Source organism: Miscanthus floridulus, chromosome 3 (assembly GCF_019320115.1).
Source record: "Miscanthus floridulus cultivar M001 chromosome 3, ASM1932011v1, whole genome shotgun sequence".
NCBI lineage: Eukaryota > Viridiplantae > Streptophyta > Magnoliopsida > Poales > Poaceae > Miscanthus > Miscanthus floridulus.
Window position 1 is genome coordinate 126,921,401 of NC_089582.1, and position 19,136 is coordinate 126,940,536.

Consider the following 19,136-nt stretch of genomic DNA (forward strand, 5'->3'; position numbering starts at 1 on the left):
AAACAGAGGAGCGGAGGGTCTTGGGCTGGGATCGCGCGGCCCACCAATGGAGCATCCGGATGGACAGTCGCTTCCCAGCATTACCGCTACGATTATCCGTGTCGTTTTGATCTTTGATGAGTGATGATCATAAGGAATGGAAGCACATAACAATCCTCATGGTCACACTAGCGCCGTGGTACGTCACGGAGTCCGGACTTGATGATTAAAAAGCTGGAAGAAATATGCAGCCTCTGTTTAAAGGGAGAAAGGGAAAGACAGCTAATGCTCCATATAAGACGAGAGCGTAAAATTCTCCGGGTACTGGGATTTCGCATTCAAAGCTCGTGATTTGTTCGTCATGTATACAATTGCAGCCTAGATTTTTTTCAGAAGCCAATGAATCTGAAGTGTTGTTCTTCTCTTCAACGAGAGAGACTTGGAGAGGAACCAAGATGTGACTGAAGTTTCCTCTGGGACTCAGGAAAATCATGTGACCATGTCGTCCATCGTCTTTAGCATATGTCATGAGCTTCAAAATTGCGAAATGTGTCGACTGTCGAGAGATCAGATATAAAATAAAGAGATAAATAAGCTCGGCGGTGCAAGAAATAAACAATGATTATCAGCATTGAGACGGCCTGTCCACCACCTTAATAATAATTCATGATCCCATCAATAATTCCACAGAGATATAGGCCAGAGCCAGGCTGCAGCCTGCAGGAGGCTTAAGCCGGCGGCAGCCTATAACAGTAGAGGCGCACACGTCGTCTCAGGCCAGACAGCCAACCCCTGCAGGAAGCTCACGCCAAGAGACCCCCCTCCATCCCTCCCGCCTCCTCCTCCTCCTCCTCCCTCGTCGCCGTCGTTGCGTTGCTTCGCGAAGAGCCGAAGATGATGCTGCTGCGGCCATCGACGCCGTTCGGGTACGCCAAGGTGGACAAGGTGGACGCGGAGGAGGCGCGGCACCTCAGGGCGCAGTACCTCATCCACAAGGTGCTGGAGGAGAAGAGCCCCAGGCCGTCGGCGCGCGTGCTGGCGCGGACCAGGCCCAGTATCGGCGTGCGGCTCAAGAAGCTCAGGGTCGCCGTCCGTGGCCTCAGGGCGCGCGCGTGCCGGGCCCTGCAGAGGCACCTCAGGAACCTGAGGCGGCTCGTCGGCCACGGAGCTCAGGGGTCGCCTTCTTGATGATGCCCTGTGTCTCTGCCAGGCTTCCGGGAGGAGGAATCCTCGTGCTTCTTCCATTTTGGTTTGGTTCTTGGGTGTTGAGCCATGGATCATATCAAAGCAATGGTTCGTAACATCTGAGCTTTGCTGAGAGATCGGGATCAGTTTGTATCTGTTTAAGTAGGTGTTGGAAATGGAATGGAATCATATATATACATACAAAATGTGTAATAGTAGTAGCAATCAAGAAATGCTCCTCCTGTCCAGGCTGCATTTTTACTCCTCTCTGTGTTCTGGAATCCTGCTCTGCATGTTCTGCAGAAATCAGAGATCTTAGTTCCTTTTCCCCCCCGACTTCGCTAGTTTCTCTGTCACATTGTATCGTGATGTCAATCATCTTTTCCAGTAATCCAGCATCCTGTCTCCAACCTTTGACTCCATTGTCTAGATCTGCAGTATGGTTCACCTGGCTTATGCTGATTTGCATCTGCAGCAGCAATCCAGCAGGATTACCATGTGACCCTGACCAGTAAAACTCTCATCTTGCTTGTTCCTTCGTTGGAGCCATTCTGAATCTTCAATCACTGAATCGCCGGTAAGTACTGCATCGTATGTCTCAGAGTGTAAATACAGAGTATTTTTACTGCATTAATGATGTTTCCCCCTTGTTCTTCTGGAAGTTACTCAAACAAAACCATCACCAAAACAAAGTCATACTTAGCTTAACAAACACCTACTACCCAGAGTATGCGAGCATGCATGTTTCCTGCCGGTCCTCTGCAACACAGAGAGAGTGACCGGTTGTTTATGGTAGAAGAACAAAAGGTAGATTTGTGATCTACAGTCTGTTCGTTTCGTCGTAAACGATCATAGATTATTTACTGCTGACGGGTTTGGTGTGAGAGAAAAATACTGTTCCAGCTTATAATCTACCTTTTTTCGCAGACAGCAGCTGACCACACACTAATCGTGAAACGTTTGAAGCTAAGCAACCCGTTTTTCTCCCCACGGTCAACTAACCAATCATTAAAAAGGATGGTCCCTTCAACTTCATCACAAGGGAAAAGTAGAGAGAGATCGAACCAAAATCGATCCGTCGAAAACTTTGAAGGCTGAATAAAACGCTTGACCTCAGCATGTTCTAAACATGCGTCTCAATCGGAAAACGAAAGTGGGTAGCTTGTGTCTCACATTCCCTATCATTATCTTTGACGGTTTGACCTACAAGGCTTAACAAAACGCTCGATTATTTGAACGTGTTTTACAAATGCGGTGCCATTTGAACTGAAAACCCCGAGAGGGGGCCCTCAAAGAAACGCTCATCAGTTTGAAAGGAATTAAAAGACGCCGGGGTTTGAACGCGTGGTTGACAAATGGCATCAAGATGACGCCGTCGATCTGCAAACAAAGTTCGCGGGGCCTTTTGTCACTCTCACGCAGAAACCTCTGAAAGCTGCATGACATCAGAGGCGTCTCCCGGCACTAAACAAGGCGATCAACCTAATCGCGACCCAGACGCCATGGACGATTCGGAGGTCAGCAGCGCAGCGATGTCCGGAAGGGATTGGTGGCCGGGGGAGCTTTGTTTAACACAAGAGCAGTCCAAACCTGAAGCTTGCTCTGTATTTTCTTCGGTCTTCCTACCAACAACGAGAAGCATGGTTTGTTGTTTGTGGACGTTTCGATTCAATGATTGCACGGCTCAGAAGTTTCCACTGCGTGGCACCGCATTGTGCGTGCATTTGGCATGTAGTTGCCTGATCTGGTGACATCAATGGCCGGCTTGTCCTCAACGCGCCCAATGAGCTGGGGGGTTCTCGGCGCTTGGCCAAAATCCGGTCAAGCTTTATAAACACTGACCGCAATTACTCCTCCATTTTAACTACAAGACGTTTTAGCTTTTCTAAATATATAGTTTTTCTATACATACACTTAGATATATACTATATCAAAATACAAAAGAAAAATAATGTATATCTAGAAAAGCCAAAACATTTTATAATTTGAAACGAATGGAGTAATTTTCAAGATTTCTATAGTTTGGAAACAAAAAACACATATGTATCGATTTATCTTGAGGTCATTGTAACCGTAAACTAAAAGGCCAACCGATCATCCTAACGGTAAACAAAGGTCAACCATGTCGATAAGAACCTCGGTTAGTTCGTTTAAACACATGACTAAACTAGTCTAAACAACTTGAAAGAATATTTTTTTTAGACTAACTTGAAAGAATATTAGACGGGCTGGCTAAATAGGTGTTTAATTCACTATTAAGTTAATACTCCGTACGAAGATTACAATTACCACGTCGACACTCAACTAATTAATACAGTATATAGATATATATGGTGGAGTGGGTTCTAGTTTCCTCAAAAAAATTATTTAGAACATTGCTTTAAGATTATTTACTTCGTCCATTCCAAATTATATGATATTTTGGTTTTTTTTAGATACATATGTTTTGCTACAGGCTTAAATATACACTATGTCTATATATATATAGTAAAAATAATATATCTAGCAAAGTTAAAATATCTTATAATTTAGAATTGAGGGAGTAATAGATTATTACTAGGGAATTACTAGCGCCCGGACATCCAGAGTTGCTCCAAATATCGGACGATTCCGTCAAGTGACAGCGCGCATGGCCCTCACGATCTTTCAGGTCCGCCTAACCACCCCCAGTAAATTATTATTATAGACCAGTACTGTCTTACGTCACCCACTTGCATCGGCCTCGTAGGCCCATGGGCATTCCCTTGTGTCGTGCCATCGTTTCCCGCGCTGTTGCGCGCGGCCACACGGGGCCCGTGCCGCCTCGAACGTCACCAGCATCAAGAAGAGGGGGAGGGCGCGACAGATGCCCAGCCGGCGCCGGGACGAGAAAGAGACACAGAGGCAAGACGTAGCAGAAAGCGAGAAGGGAGATGCAACGCCCGATCTACTTGTGAAACATCCAGATACAACACTTGCAACATACGTCTGTAGACGGATGAAACACTTGAAACATGTATCTGAAATACTTATAAAAACACCTGAAAAACACTTGAAAAGCCATTTGAAAGCATATGCAACATCCATATAAAATACTTGCAACATATGTTTGAAACATATGCAACATCCAAATAAACACATTTGCAACATATGTCTGAAAAAAAGATGAAACATTTGGAACAGATGCTTGCAGCATATGTGTACAACCATTGCAACATATGCATCATCACGATCTACTTTTGCAACATCCACGTGAAACACTTTACAACATGCATATAAAATCACTAAAACACTTGAAACATACGCTTGCAACATGTGAGCCGCGACACTCTAGTGGGCGGCGACCACCATGTCTAGCGAGCCTCGAGGCGGTCGCGAAGTATGGCACGGCCACGATGCCCCTTGTCGTCTCTAGCCGCAGGAGGAGGTGACGAGGAGGACATCGGTCCCGGCGACGGGGATGAGGCGGCAGATGTGCGGGGGAGGGACCTTGTACTAGTACCTGTAGCGGAAGCCATCCGAGGATATGAGCAACACCAAGGGCTTGGGGGAAGCTTGGAGAGCGTTCGCGTGTCAGCGAACGCCGCGGTCACGACGATGAGGGGCGGGTAGAGCAGGACAAAGGTTGTGGCGGCAACGAGGGCCGCCATGATGAAGAGCAGGAGGCGGGGCGAATGAGGGCTGGGGTGCGGCCACAGAGGAGGAGAGGAGAGCGGTGGTGGGCTGCATCGAGTCGCCGGGGGTCCAGACCTCGATTGAGTGGGACGGAGATGCCATCGGCGGGCGGTGCTTTGACTGTCGGACTTAGGGAGTGTTTGAGTGGACTGGATCTGGCAGAAACAGAACGTGTGTGCCGCGACCGGCAGCCTGCGGAGTGGGGATTTTTATTTTGAGAGGTGGCGTATAGTATCAGATATTTGTGGTGGATATAATAAGTGGACAGCGTAAAGCCACGTAGCGTCCGGTGTTCGGACACCCTAATCATAGCATTACCGTTATTGCTACTATAATCTACTATTTGGATCCAAACATCTCCTAGGAGACAAACAAACTCACGTCATGGACGCATGCTGCTGCTTCTTGCCAAATAATCAGGGTGTGTTCCAAAGTCGAGTTCATCGCAGATCTAACGGCAGCAGACTCCTCATCCATGCAACCGGGCCACCTTCGCAATCGTATCCGATTCCCATCAGGGCCCGTCACGAACCGGAGGGCGGAGGCTTCCAAAAGCCAAGATTCTGAAGCAGCTGCCCGGCCCATATAAACCCCGCCCCGCCCCACGCGTTCCGTGGCTCCGCCTCGTTCCTTCTCCCGAACATCGAGATTCCAAAAAGCCCTCCTTTTTGGCTTTCGTCACCGCGCCCTAGGGTTTCTCTGCCTCGCCGGGGAAGCGATGCAGCCGCCGCACCAGCCGCCGATGAACGGGCAACACGGCCCGCCTCTGCCGCAGGGATCCGGGGCGCCCACGCCTCCACAGCAGCAGGTGCCCCCGCCGCCGTACTACCAGCAGCAGCCGCCGCCGCCGTCGCAGTACTACCAGCAGGCCCCCCCGCAGCCGTGGGGGCAGCAGCAGCAGTACGCTCCACCGCCGCAGCAGTACCCGCCTCAGACGCAGCAGTACGCGCCACCACCGCAGCAGTACGCCCCTCCGCCGCAGCAGCAGTACGCTCCTCCGCTGCCGCAGCAGTACGCTCCTCCGCCGCCGCAGTACGCGCAGCCACTGCAGTATGGGACCACGCCGGGAAGCGGTGAGGTCAGGACGCTGTGGATCGGGGATCTTCAGTACTGGATGGACGAGAACTACCTCCACTACACTGCCTTCGCGCCCGTGAGCCAACAGGTGACCCTTCTCTCTATCTCCCCTCCCCGAAAGCCGTGGCATTGGAAATCTGAGGGTGGGCACCCTTGTACGATTGGTTTGGCTAATTAGGTTTTTATATGCCTGCGGCTGTAGGTGCTGTTATGCTCTTGTTTATTTTATTATGTTTTCTGTTATTATAGTTATAGCCGTGGATACTAGATCATTTAGTCCAGTGTCTTCTGTGAGGAGCCAAGGAGCTCATTTCTTGCATAGCTACATGCTATTTCAATCAAGATGTTAGGTTTTAGGCCCAGAAGCATGCATATTACTATGATTGTAAGCTGTAGGCACAGATGCCAAGGTGTTTTTTTTCTTCTGTTTTCAACTTTTAATGCTCATCTCTGTTGTGCGTGATGAGCAACGTCTCTTCATGAACTGATGATAATCTGTCATTCTTTAGGTGAGTACATTGACTTATTTACATCCAACTTATACCAGGATTTTGTAAGACAGATGCTATAGTTTCCATGTTATATCTTGCTTGTTGCTAGTTCATATATACAGTTTGATTTTGTAAATTTGGAAGTTCAATATAACGATTAGGTAATATAAGTCTCTTGTGATATATTTTAGTTGAACTACTGTGCTTGTTATCTGATGGGAATCCTAATACATTTGTTAAATTATTTATTGTTGGCCTAATACTTTCAAGTAACTGCAGATTGCCTCTGTAAAAATTATAAAGAACAAGCAGACTGGGCATTCAGAAGGTTATGGTTTTATTGAGTTTTACTCTCGAGCTGCTGCAGAACATACTCTGATGAACTTCAATGGGCAGATGATGCCGAATGTTGAGATGGCTTATAAGCTGAACTGGGCTTCTGCTAGCACTGGGGATAAGCGTGGAGATAGTGGTTCTGATCACACAATATTTGTTGGTGATTTGGCTCCTGATGTTACTGACTCCATGTTGGAAGATGTGTTCAGAGCTAACTACCCTTCAGTTAGAGGAGCTAAAGTTGTTGTTGATAGGATCACTGGACGGCCCAAAGGATATGGTTTTGTGCGTTTTGGAGATCTGAATGAGCAGGCACGCGCTATGACCGAGATGAATGGAATGATGTTATCTACAAGGCACATGAGGATTGGTGCTGCAGCTAACAAGAAGAATACGGATGCTCAGCAGACATATGCAACTAACGGTATGTACTTGTGGAACATCTTCCTATAGGTTTTAAAATTATTATTTTTTTCTATTGTTTCATACTTGCTTGTGTAGGATCCTGCAGGAGTACTGATTATGAGAGCATCTAAGTGCATCACTGCATCTTGAAAACTGAACCCACTTACATATTCTGATTTATTTTTCCATTTTCCATTTTTCTTGCTGGATGATAGTGTTTTCATAGTCATTCCACCGCAGCATAGCTGGCATAGCTTCTTTCTGTAAACAGGCATTTCCTTCCAGCTCTTTCCGTTCCAAGTCTAAGATTGGGATAACTTAACACAACAAAGTAATAAAACCACTAAACAAAATTCGTGTTTCTCAAAGCAGGATGCCATGCCATCTGCATTTAGGGCCTGGAAATGTCTTCAGATGTCTCCTGTAACCGTGCCTCGGTTAGGTCAGTGTTTAAATTTCGTGAGATTTTGGTTCTAAAGTACTTTAGAGGGCCAACTGTGCTATATATTTGTACTTTCTCTCAGGCATCAATTTATCTGAACTTACTTTCCAGTCTTCCAGTGCTTTCAGTTTGTTTTAAAAAAAAAACTGTCCATCAAGTACTTGTGATAGCTAATGTGTACAAATTTTATATGGGTTTTGTAATATTTATTTTTATATATTCCCTTTTTTTCTCATCTTTGGATTGGATTTCTTAATCTGCTCCTAATGTCACCTGTAACATGTTTATTTACTCCACATTGTACTGTATAGTTCAGGAAGCTCATAATTTCACCTGTAGCTTATCTGGTACCCTCAATGTACCATTTTGTAGAGTTACTCCAAATTCTGCTGCGGTGCAGAAAATATTTTTTTGTTCAACTTTCAGCTGCTTGTGCCTGCACCTACTTCCTCGTGCATTTTATCTGGTTTATTCCATGCTGCAGATGCCTTTTGCTTTTATTTCTCAGTAGTTTTCCCTGAATGCACTTTGTAGTTATGCATATTTGGTTGTTTCTGCTTATCTGAGTTTGGGTTTGGTAGTTGGTATGGCTTGGCAAAGTAAAATTTAATTTCTTATTATGTGAAATAGTTGATGCCTCGGGATAAGATTAAAAAATAAAAAACGAAATAGTTGAGCTAATATGTTCTACTTCATGCCTGTAGTAGCGCATGGGGATAATTCCTGGTAGTGATTAATGCACACAGTTGCTGCTACATAGTTGGGGTAATTTAAAGATACAGGGTATCGTAGATAATCTGAGCTTATCTACTGACAGTTTAGCTATAGTACTTAATTTTTTTCTGTTGCAGCCAAGCTGTGCATGCAGTGAACAACTCTTTGAAGCAAGGATTTCTTGTATTCTTCCTCTGACCTCATTGGAATGCTAACCATTTCTTTATTTGTTTTGTTTACTTACATTACCGCAAATGGTGTTCGCTATTTTGGATCATTATTACTTACTAGAATATGTTAAGCTATTACTTTTGCTGGCCAGAATAGCCAGTTTGCCAGCTTTGTTGATGATGGTTTGTCTTGCCATTGCAGGAGCATACCAGAGCTCTCAAGGAAATTCTTCAGAGAATGATCCCACCTATACAACAGTAAGTGGACTTTTTTTCTCAAAAAGGAGACTTAGGAATTCTCGTTACCTTATCTTTCATTATTTTTGCAATAGGTCTTTGTGGGTGGGTTAGATTCCAATGTAGATGAGGAGTATCTAAGGCAATTTTTTACTCCATACGGAGAAATTTCCTATGTGAAGATTCCTGTAGGCAAGCATTGTGGATTTGTTCAATTTACCAGCAGGTTCATATAAATGCTTAAAGCTCTTTAATTAACCATTCAGACTGTGATATATGTGACTTAATTCTTTGTTGCTTGATTGGGTTACCGTATTTTCAGGTCATGTGCTGAGGAAGCCATCCAAATGCTGAATGGGAGTCAGATTGGTGGGCAGAAAGTTCGGCTTTCATGGGGCCGTACTCCTCAAAACAGACAGGTATTGTGTGTGATGGAATCTTAGTTTTTGCTGAATTCTCACTTACCTATAACAGTTGATTAATCCAAGGTGATTCTCCATCAGGCTTCTCAGCAAGATGCCAACAGCCAGTATAATGGGAACAGCTATTATGGATACCAACAGCAGGGTTATGAAGGTTATGGCTATGCTGCACCCAATACACAAGACCCAAGCATGCAAAACTACTATGGATACCCTGGTTATGGTAACTATGAGCAGCAGCAGCCTCCACCAGCACAGGAGCAGCAGCAGCAGCCTCCACCTCCACAGCAGGTAGGACACCGACAATCCCCATTGCTTAATAAATCTTACTATCCTTTTATAGTTGAAAGAAATTAGGAAATCGACTGTTAAAAATCTTACTATCCTGAACCAGCCAACTGCTGATGAAGATAATTTGAGCCATACAGTGTTATGTTACGAGTCTTCTATGTTGGGACGTTGACAAGGCTGATGAGTAACTTTGTTGTCTTTCATTTGCATTTGCAGTGACGATCATCGAGGTGATGATTGCTTGTGCACGTCTGGAGCGCTATCAGATCAGAGGGACGGTAGAGTCACAGGGCACTGCCTAATGAGACATCCTATAGATGTGGAGGTCATGTAGTCGCATGGGTGTGGTTGGACTTGTTCTTGGGCACCAGTGTTAATCGATGATGGCACTCCTGATGTTTCTTTTGTTTGTCGTTGAGATCTTGACCGTTATAGTATGCTCTGTTGAGATTGATGCCTTCGTCAGATTGTTTATTTGCTTGTTTCAGATGGCCCGGAACCATTTGCACTTTACCTCCTTTCGTAGTGAGCTGTCGGTGTAGGGTGGTTGACAAACGTTTGTGCACTCTTGGTCAGGACTGAAGGACGTTGACAATTTGCGGCATGGAGCATACTGTACATCCATCGGCAAAATAAAATGACGCTCGACGGCACATAAACGTAGGGGATCACCTAAAGATTAGTTTAGGTGGTGGATGGCTAAAGTTTTATAGGTAGCTAAAATTTAGTCTAATGCTGGACTAAAAGTGGACTGAAAGTTTAGTTGACTGGAGTTCAGGTGGACTAAAAAACTCATGTGCGCCTCTTAGTCTATATTAATCCAGATTTGCCAACTAATAAATCAATCGCTAGTTGGGTTGAAAACTAATACAGTTCACTTTTGGTCCGTTTATTTGGATATCTAGGACAATAAAGTAGATGAGTAAAGTTTAGGGTGCGTTTAGATCCAAAAAATTTTGGATTTTGGCTCACTGTAGCATTTCGTTTGTATTTGGTAATTAGTGTCTAATTATGGACTAATTAGGTTTAAAAGTTTCGTCTCGCGATTTCTCGACCAACTGTGTAATTAGTTTTTTTTCGTCTACATTTAGTACTCCATGCATGTGCCGCAAGATTCGAGGTGACAGTTACTATGCAAAAATTTTTGGCAACTAAACGGGGCCTTAATCTATGGTATCAAACATGCGTAAGTGAGATTTTGATGACCGGAGGTTGAGGAGGACCGGTGTCGGCCTAAGTGAGATTTTGATGAGATTATGGGTGTGTTTGGCATGGCTCCAACTCTAAGTGGAGTTGTTCCACTCCAGAACTTCAGGTGGAGCCAGCTTTGGGTGGAGTTGGAACTGTCTGATGGAGGTGTTTGGCTGAGAGGGTACCTTCAGCTCCGAAAAGACAACTTTTAGGATGAATTGCCATTGTTACCCCCAACTCACGTCCCCACATGTCAGCCTCTCCACCTTATCTTCTTCTTCGTCAGAATGCCGGTTGCGCATGAACCCGGTGGAGCTTCGCACGAGACTTGGCGGTGCTGGCCGGTTGAGAGCAGGACGGGGCTGTGGCGGCGCGGGTCAGCGGCGACTGGGATGAGAGCAGGACGGGGCTATGGCGGCGCGGGTCAGCGGCGGCCGGCACAGGCCGCACCTCGCTCCTAGCGGCTGCAGGCGACCAAGCGGCGGTGCACAGCTGGGTCTCGAGGCCAGTGCTTGGCCGTCGCGGGTGTTGGGCCAAGCCGCTCCTCCCGGTCGGCGGCCGCGTCGCTTTTTCGTCGGCCACACCGCGCTAAGCGCCCAAGCCACTCCGCCTGGCCGCATCTTGCCCTTCGCCGGCCACATCGCACACTCGCGGAAGGATAGAAGCAACCTACGTGGGGCGGGGCAGGCGGCCTGGTTGGAGGCTGCACGACAGGCTCCACGGCGGTCGGGCTGGCGGCGCCGCCCTACTGTGGATTGGAGCCCCCAGGGTGGGGGATGACGGGGAGGTGGGAGCAGTGGCAGATGGTGGAGTGAGAATAGGCCGGCCGGCATGCACGACGGCAGCAGCATCGCATGGGACGACACAGGCTGCGGCACGAACGGGAAAGGTCGAGGTGGCGGCAGGGATGCGCCCTCCGGCCGTCGGGGGAGTGTGAATGGCAGCAGGTCGGCAGTGGCGGGATGAGGCAGGGGTTGTGTCGGGAAGGAGACAGAATAAAAAGAACGAACCATTTTCTGTGTAACCAGTGGTATTAGTGGGTAATTATCCACCAACTCCACGAGGAGGTTCATATTGGGTGGTTTTTGAGCTGCAAAAGAGGTGCTCCGAAACTCTACCCCCATTTGCACTACAGCTCCATGGAGTTGACAGCTTTATGGAGTTTTAGAGCTGGGGTGTTTGGCTGAAAATTTGGCTGAAGTTGCTGGAGTTCAGCTCCGGAGCCATGCCAAACACGCCCTATATGTCACCGGAGTGTACTGGATCGGATTCAACCACGCTCGCGGTTTGCTGGAAGGAGCGCGCTCACACTGCTGGAAGGGCGCCGAGGCTGATGAAGCAGGCAAAGAGCTGTCGTACAGTGCTCTGGTTGTACGCGGATGGAGTCATGGACATGGAGGCGATGAATAGGAAAGAGCAACTCCGGCGGGGGTGGCGGCTGGAGCCAGAGGGAATTTATTTGTAGGCGCTCAGCTCAAATCCCAAGCAAACGGCGACGGCGGGGCGTCGACATCAACGAGGACGAGGGGGCACAGCCAGACAACAGACTACCTAGAAAGCTAGAACTAAGATCTGTATGTTTGTTGATCCGAGGAAACCATAACCATGCCATTTCCACATGTCACTAAAATTCGACTTTGGGTAGTTTTTCCCTCAAAAGTTTGCACCCAATCCATCGAATGTTTAGACACATATATAGAGTATTAAATATAGACTAAAAAATAACTAATTACATAGATTGTGACTATTTTGCAAGACGAATCTTTTAAACCTAATTAGACCATGATTTGACAATATAATACTACAGTAACACATATGCTAATGACGAATTAGCTAAGCTAATAAATTTCAACCCGGAGCAGCTAATAGGCAAACCCCATCAAGGGTCTCACCGACACCATCAGCTTCCTAAGCTAACTGTGCATTTTACTCAGGAGCTTCAGTGCCAACGCCTCCTGCTGGGCGAGAACGTCACCGTCCTTTGCAGCGTCATTGTCGCTATTGAAGTACCTCTTTTTACCCTTGTTGGCTGTGTCCCGGCCTCTGTCTGATTCTGAGCCACTATCCTCCTCTGGCCCCGCTTCAGTCTCTTCCTGCCTCTTGCGCTTAAGTTTCATCTTCTTCTGCAGCTTCTTCTCCCGCAAGCTCTTCTTGTGTTCAAGCTTGTCCTCCTTGTCATGCTCCTGCATTTCTCTCAGCATCTCTGCATATCGCTGGGAAACTGGAGCAACAGAGACAATAAGCAAGTTCATATTTAGAGTTCACATCCTTCGTGCAAATCATGGGTTAGAAACAGAGATAGAACAGACTTTTATCCTTGTGAACCACAGGTTCTAAAGCTACTTCTTCAGCGACAGATGCGAGAGGTGGGATAACGTTGCCCTCATCATCATACTTGACCCTTGTTCCCGATGGCCTGTGCACATTTATCTTCAGTTTCTTCTTTTTGAAGGGTCTTTCGAGTCTGACAAGTACAACTGGTTAGCATAACTTTGGCAAACAAAACCTGGAACTAGATATTTGGTAGCATCAAATTTGAAAGGTAGGAATGTCTTGGTTCGAAAAATGAGTAGCAATACATACCTGGTCACATCTGTATCTGTGGCAGGTTCCTTGGAATGAAGGACATCATCAAGTCCGTTGTCCATATTAGCATCTGTCGTGGGCTTCTTGGGATAAAGGATATCATCATCTCCATCACACACAGTCAAATCACTGTTGATCTTTGGAGTGATGATAATTTCACGTTTGGAACTGGATTTCATCTGTTTCATATCAATGTCCTGCATATCCTTCTTCGATACATTCTTCATGTGGCTTATGAAGCGGATCGTGGGGGTAACAGGCAGACCAAGCGAAGCAGCATATGCAGAGAACTGCTCTGCAGAGAACCTGCTCAGGTCGAACACCTTCTTGAGGTATACTGACCTAAGATACGTAATAAAAGCCCTTTTACCCAATTCCTGCAGACTGGGAAATTTAACCAGCACCGAGGCTATATTCTGAGATATCTGCTCCAGTTGTTCTGCCTTTGGCTACATTAAAGCAATTAAGATCAGTAAGTAACAAATAAAAAAGAAGAAATGCAAGAACTAGTGGCAGTTCTATGGTATGGGGGGGGGGGGGGCAGACCCAGTGCCGGAGGCTCCCACAAGGGAAAAACCGAGGCAAGCCTTCCCCCCGCAAATCTGCAAAGAGGCTGCTTCGAACCCACGACCTGGTGACTTAGTGAGACAGCTCTCACCACTGCACTAGGCCTGCCCTTCTATCGTATAAACAGCTGTCAAATTTTATGTCACTTGAGACCGAATAACCATTCTAAACGCTTGTCTCAGCATCTACCACATAGATCAACCATAATCAATTAAGCACTGAAAACAGAAAAACTCTGCTGCCAACCTTTCGAATATGTATAGGTATTTTACTTTCAGTTGCCTTCAATTTTTCAAGCATTGCTTCTTCTTCAGGACAAAGAAATATAAGTGATTTTCCTTTCTTATTGTAGCGAGCTGTACGGCCAACTCTGTGGATGTAATTAGCAATGTTTTCTGGGCAATCAACCTGTAAATGAGATAAAAAGGTCACAGCATGAGAATAAGTACAAGAAAAATGGTAGTGCTTAACATAATGGCATACCTGTACCACCCAATCCACGTTCTCTATATCCAGTCCCCGAGAGGTTATATCAGTTGAGAAAAGAACTGAAGTAGATTCATTGAAATCTGCAACTATGGCCTGCTGTACCTCATAATCCATCTTTCCATGCATACATTTCAAAGGAATACCAGGACGAAGTTTCTTAAAAATTTCAAAAACAAATTTGACCTGCAGAAGTCCGATATTGGAAGAAATTAGCAAATTTCACAAAATATAACTATGCAACAAAAAAGTACTCTTCAGAGAAATAATAACTGATTACCTGCTTGACACTAGATAAGAAGACTATCGTCTTCGAATTTAAATGTCTTTTAATGAAACTCCAGAGCATATTTAACTTCTGATCAAGAGGTACAATCATGGCATACTGCTCAAGAGTATCTGGAGTGGCTGTTCTGGCTTCCTCATGCACACTTATATATTCAGGGTCCCTTAGGCTAACCCTTGCTAGGTCTTTAACTGACTTAGTTTGTGTAGCAGAAAACAGTAAAGTTTGTCTAACTTTGGGAATCTGAGAAATGATAGCATCAACCTGGGTTCTGAAACCACGATCGAGAATTTGATCTGCCTCATCAAGTACCAACATCTGTTTTCCCATAGGGAAAGAAAAATGAAACAAGAGCACTTTATTAGATTACCAAAATAAAAAAAAAATGGTATTCACTATAACCATAGAACAGGATATGCTTGATTACCTGGAGCTGTGAACAATCAAAATTGGCAGTTTCGTTGAAATGCTGGACTAACCGCCCTGGAGTGCACACTAAGATATTCAAGCTGTTCACACGTTCCTTCTCTAGCTCGATACCCTTGCGCTTACCAACAATGGCACCACCACTAAAGTTATGGAACTTCCCCACCTCCGTGATCACCTTAAAAATCTGCCCAGCCAAATCATTTGTGGGGGAGAGAATAATGCAGCCCACACCATCCTCTGGACCCCATCTCTCCCTGTACAGCTTCTCTAAAACCTGCAAAGATGAAATGTGATGTGGTGAGCTCATAAGGAATATTAGCTGTCATGATCAACCATACTTCTTATAGGGGATCAATTGACATGGAAATATGATGAGGTAGACACAAGGTGTAACAAACACCTATGTACAGGGAACCATTCGCACAATTACCGGCACTAAATATTGAAACTCTGATCGCAATTCAATTCACACTCCCAGTGTTAGGACCGTTCTTAGCCCGCGATCTCAATACCGAGTAAATTAGCAGCAGCGAGAGATTTACCGGGATGACAAAGGCTAGGGTCTTGCCGGAGCCGGTCTTGGACGCGCCGAGGACATCGCGGCCACAGAGCGCGTGGGGCAGGGCGGCGCGCTGGATCTCACTCATCTTAGTGAACCCCGCCTTCCGCAACCCGTCCTTGGTCTTCTGCGACAGCGGCAGCTCGTCGAACAGTGTGCACGCGCCGTACTCCGGGTGCTCCCCGGCCGCCGGCGCCGGTCCCGCTGATTCCGACGGGGGCGGGGGTCTGGTGCGCGGGAGGGGCTTGCCGGCGTCGATCCATTCGTTGAGGAGGCGGATCTCGTCGACCTCCCGCAGGCGATTCTGCTTCGCCGCGGCGCGGCGCTTCGGGCGGGGCATGGCGGCTACTAGGGTTTAGGGTTCCGGGAAGTAGGGCTGGAAGGTTCTAGAAGACGTGCAGCTCCGGTGCCAGGGTTTTTAGCCCGGACGGGATTGGGCTATTTGAGGCTGGCTTGGCTTGACCGCTACTCCTGAGGCCTGAGGCTGGAAAATAATTGGCAAATATTCTCTCGTGCTCGGGTATTCAGATTTGCGAAATTTCGATAAGGAAGGACTCGTTTAGTTTCTCTCCTCGAGTGTGTGTATATATATATATATATAATATAGATTAAAAAATAATTAATTATACATATTACGACTAATTTGCAAGACGAAATTTTTAAGCCTAATTAGTCTATGATTTGACAATGTGGTGCTATAGTAAACATGTGCTAGTGTTGGATTAATTAGGTTTAATAAATTCGTCTCGTGGAGTACCGATGACTTGTGTAATTTATTTTTTTATTACTATCCAAACACTCTCATGTGATACCCCGACGTGACACCCGACACCTCTAAACTTTAGTCCATGTATTTAAACACCACCAAAATCGTAAACACGTTTTTATTTGCACGAAGGACCATTATAAATTTGCTCCAAAGCGACGAGTTAGACACGGAGCACATGGCTAGAGTGTAAGGTGTAGTGTGTGGGTAATAATGAAGAATGTGCGTGGATAATGTGGCGACATATGCATGTAATTAACATATGCTCTTGTTTCAGTTTCATCAGTTAAACATGATCTAATCATAGTCAAAAAAGAAAGAAAGAAACGACAATCATAATCCCCTGCTGAAAAGTGTGGTCGTCTCGCGACGTGGCCTGCCTCTCCCCTCCCTGTGGTAAAACAACTGATATGAGTCTACTCTAGCACTCTATCTCACCTAGCTAGTGCACCGCGACAACCCTACCTGACAACTAATCTCAGAGTAAATGAAGTGTATGGCTTGGCTGCCCCAAGGGATATCATAATTTCGCTCTTGCTTGAAAATCAAATGGTACCAGAATTTACTGGCGTGTGTTGATATCCTATTTCAATCCACTGCTGTCATTAGAGACTTTGGTTGTTTCTTCGTTATCGTTGTCATTTTGACTCTTTAAGTTGTTGTTTCGTTATCATGTCCAGTTTGTTTTTTTAATATATTTTGCAGCTCAACTGTTTAATTCGCTTAAAATATATATTAATTTTTAATTTTATTTTTTCATAACATTTTTATTTTTGATGATCTAATGACACGAGATACAAGGTTGCACTTGTGGCTGTTGTGTTGTGCCACTTAATGTTTTGATAACTTGTGAAATCAAAAGGCATGTAGTAAGTACCATTTTGTGGACAGTGGAGGAAGATCCTTTTATATTCAAATCCATAAAGTTTTATGCTACTTTCTTCATTCTAAATTATAAGATGTTTTGATTTTTTATAGATGTTTTACTATGTATTTAGAATCAGTGTATATATAAATCCATACAAAAAGTATGTGTCTCGAAAAGCGAAAAGGTCTTATAATTTCAAATGGTATGAGTATTCTCTGCGAAACCAACAACTTTTATAGAAACATTTTTGAGCATACACATTAACACGAGGCATGGATTAGTTATAGATCATGGCAAAAAAAACTTTTAAAGAATACAAAGCACTTGAATAAAAGCTACTAACCACTAAGATGGAATTGCAGTTGCGGCTATGGCAACAGCTACCAAACAAACCCAACATGATGGGGATATAGATGTCCTTGCTATAGACACTCGGCTAATAAAGGGACCAATTACATGAGCTTGTGCACGCCGTTTAAGTTGTGAGGTGAATTTGTTACTCTCGCTTTATAATATGATCTTGTATGTTATTGAATTCTTGTGATATTTTGATCATAATGAACATGGGAGTAACTATATATGGATGAGTCAAGTCGTGTGGAGCTCCTATTGATTTTAACTCGGAGTTGAGTTCGCTCCGTAATTAGTAGATAAACCTGTACTGAACCGGCTATAATTCCTCATATGGAGTCCAATTAAGACGTTCTTGGATGTGTTGAAAAGCAACGATAACTTTTGGTTTTGATTTAGCTCCAGATTCATCATGAAACATTTTGTAAGCATATATGGGTCCAACCGTCCAAGCTTAAGTGTGGGCAACCCTCCTCACCCCTCGTCGCTCACAACCATACGATGACCCTTTTTCTATGAAGTAACCGTCATGCATTCATCTACGTGCCAATTTGACTAAAATGAGATAACAAAGATTGAAATTTATAGAATTATAATATTACTTTCGTTTTAAATTATAGATTGTTTTGGCCTTTTTTTACATACATTACATATAGCATATATTTGGGTTATATATTTAGAAAAACTAAAACTGACTTATAATTTGGTAGAATGCTACTTAATGCTGAATTTTATTCTCACAAAATAATTTTTCAAAAAATTATTGTGCTCCTACGTGCATGTGTCCTAGTGAGTGTTCTGTGCCATGAGGGTGTCCCTAATAATTTAGCTTAGAACTAGCTGAATCAATTTTTATTCGTTTAATATTGCAAAAGAGGTTAGTGTGGACCGTGGAGTCAAAAAAAAATAGTCTCACATGTTTCACAATGTTTATGTCTCTTACAATATGATATAGCTTTTTTTAAAGATACAATATGATATAGCTGTTATTAGAGGAAATTATTTCCTAGGCCTAAAGAAAGTGCTGCTTAGTTTATTAGCCTCTTTTCTTTCGAACTTGCTTATTTGGCCCTAAAACAAATTTTCTTTGGTTTTTTTGCCCTTCTGTTAGTTTAATGGGCTAACGGTGTTAAGTTGCACGTGAAATTAGTGTTTTACCCCTGATGTCAAAAGCAACAATTCAGCAACCTATAGTTGTGCTATACAGGTCTTTCAGACTTTACTAAGTTAATTAGTCCACCATAAAAGTTTCATCATAATTGGACTATAGAAACTTCAACTATGAATTAATTATAGAAAAACATAATCTAAAGTTATAATATTTTTTTACTAAAGCATGCCATATTATATGTTTTACTGTGTAGATCTACTCATATGGAATCCAACAAAACTGGATTTTCTATTTTATGATTTTTCTATGATTTACTATGGTTTTTTAAAGATTCAGCCAAAATAAATAAATAAGACAAAAGACAAAAACCACATTTGAAAACCGCTTATAACCGGTCAGGGAGGTAAAACGAACGGTTTTAAAAGTTCAGGGAGGTGGTTTACCCTGTCTTAGAGTTCAGAGAGGAAAATCAGACTTTCGCAAAAGTTAAGAGAGGTAATACGGACTTTTTCCTTCTTTAGGGCTAAAAAAAT

The 19,136-nt window shown here is 44.4% G+C and overlaps 3 protein-coding genes across 3 annotated transcripts; 2 read left to right on the forward strand and 1 right to left on the reverse strand.

Annotated features, from left to right (window-relative positions):
* Positions 1-653: 653 nt before the first annotated feature.
* LOC136546841 (uncharacterized) lies at positions 654-1,554 on the forward strand. The gene has a single exon (XM_066538809.1). The coding sequence runs from the start codon at positions 874-876 to the stop codon at positions 1,165-1,167; it is 294 nt and encodes a 97-aa protein (XP_066394906.1). The 5' UTR covers positions 654-873; the 3' UTR covers positions 1,168-1,554.
* Positions 1,555-5,442: 3,888 nt separating this feature from the next.
* On the forward strand, positions 5,443-9,935 carry LOC136542381 (polyadenylate-binding protein RBP45-like). Its single transcript, XM_066534781.1, has 7 exons — positions 5,443-5,983; positions 6,666-7,146; positions 8,656-8,711; positions 8,786-8,916; positions 9,013-9,109; positions 9,194-9,403; positions 9,620-9,935. Exons 1-7 carry the CDS (start codon positions 5,537-5,539, stop codon positions 9,620-9,622), a joined length of 1,425 nt encoding a protein of 474 aa, XP_066390878.1. The 5' UTR covers positions 5,443-5,536; the 3' UTR covers positions 9,623-9,935.
* A 2,319-nt stretch (positions 9,936-12,254) lies between these two features.
* Positions 12,255-15,965, reverse strand: LOC136546842 (DEAD-box ATP-dependent RNA helicase 32-like). Its single transcript, XM_066538810.1, has 8 exons — positions 15,491-15,965; positions 14,947-15,222; positions 14,514-14,837; positions 14,231-14,419; positions 13,994-14,155; positions 13,178-13,629; positions 12,904-13,058; positions 12,255-12,815 (listed from the first exon to the last, which is right to left on the reverse strand). Exons 1-8 carry the CDS (start codon positions 15,845-15,847, stop codon positions 12,508-12,510), a joined length of 2,223 nt encoding a protein of 740 aa, XP_066394907.1. The 5' UTR covers positions 15,848-15,965; the 3' UTR covers positions 12,255-12,507.
* Between the last annotated feature and the right edge of the window lie 3,171 nt (positions 15,966-19,136).

Coding starts and splice junctions, on each gene's coding strand:
- LOC136542381 (XM_066534781.1), top strand. CDS start 5,537: ATGCAGCCGCCGCACCAGCCGCCGATGAACGGGCAACACGGCCCGCCT. Junction 5,984..6,665: donor TCGCGCCCGTGAGCCAACAG/GTGACCCTTCTC, acceptor AAGTAACTGCAG/ATTGCCTCTGTAAAAATTAT. Junction 9,110..9,193: donor GTACTCCTCAAAACAGACAG/GTATTGTGTGTG, acceptor ATTCTCCATCAG/GCTTCTCAGCAAGATGCCAA.
- LOC136546841 (XM_066538809.1), top strand. CDS start 874: ATGATGCTGCTGCGGCCATCGACGCCGTTCGGGTACGCCAAGGTGGAC.
- LOC136546842 (XM_066538810.1), bottom strand. CDS start 15,847: ATGCCCCGCCCGAAGCGCCGCGCCGCGGCGAAGCAGAATCGCCTGCGG. Junction 14,420..14,513: donor TCTTATCTAGTGTCAAGCAG/GTAATCAGTTAT, acceptor GGACTTCTGCAG/GTCAAATTTGTTTTTGAAAT. Junction 14,156..14,230: donor ACGTGGATTGGGTGGTACAG/GTATGCCATTAT, acceptor TCTCATTTACAG/GTTGATTGCCCAGAAAACAT.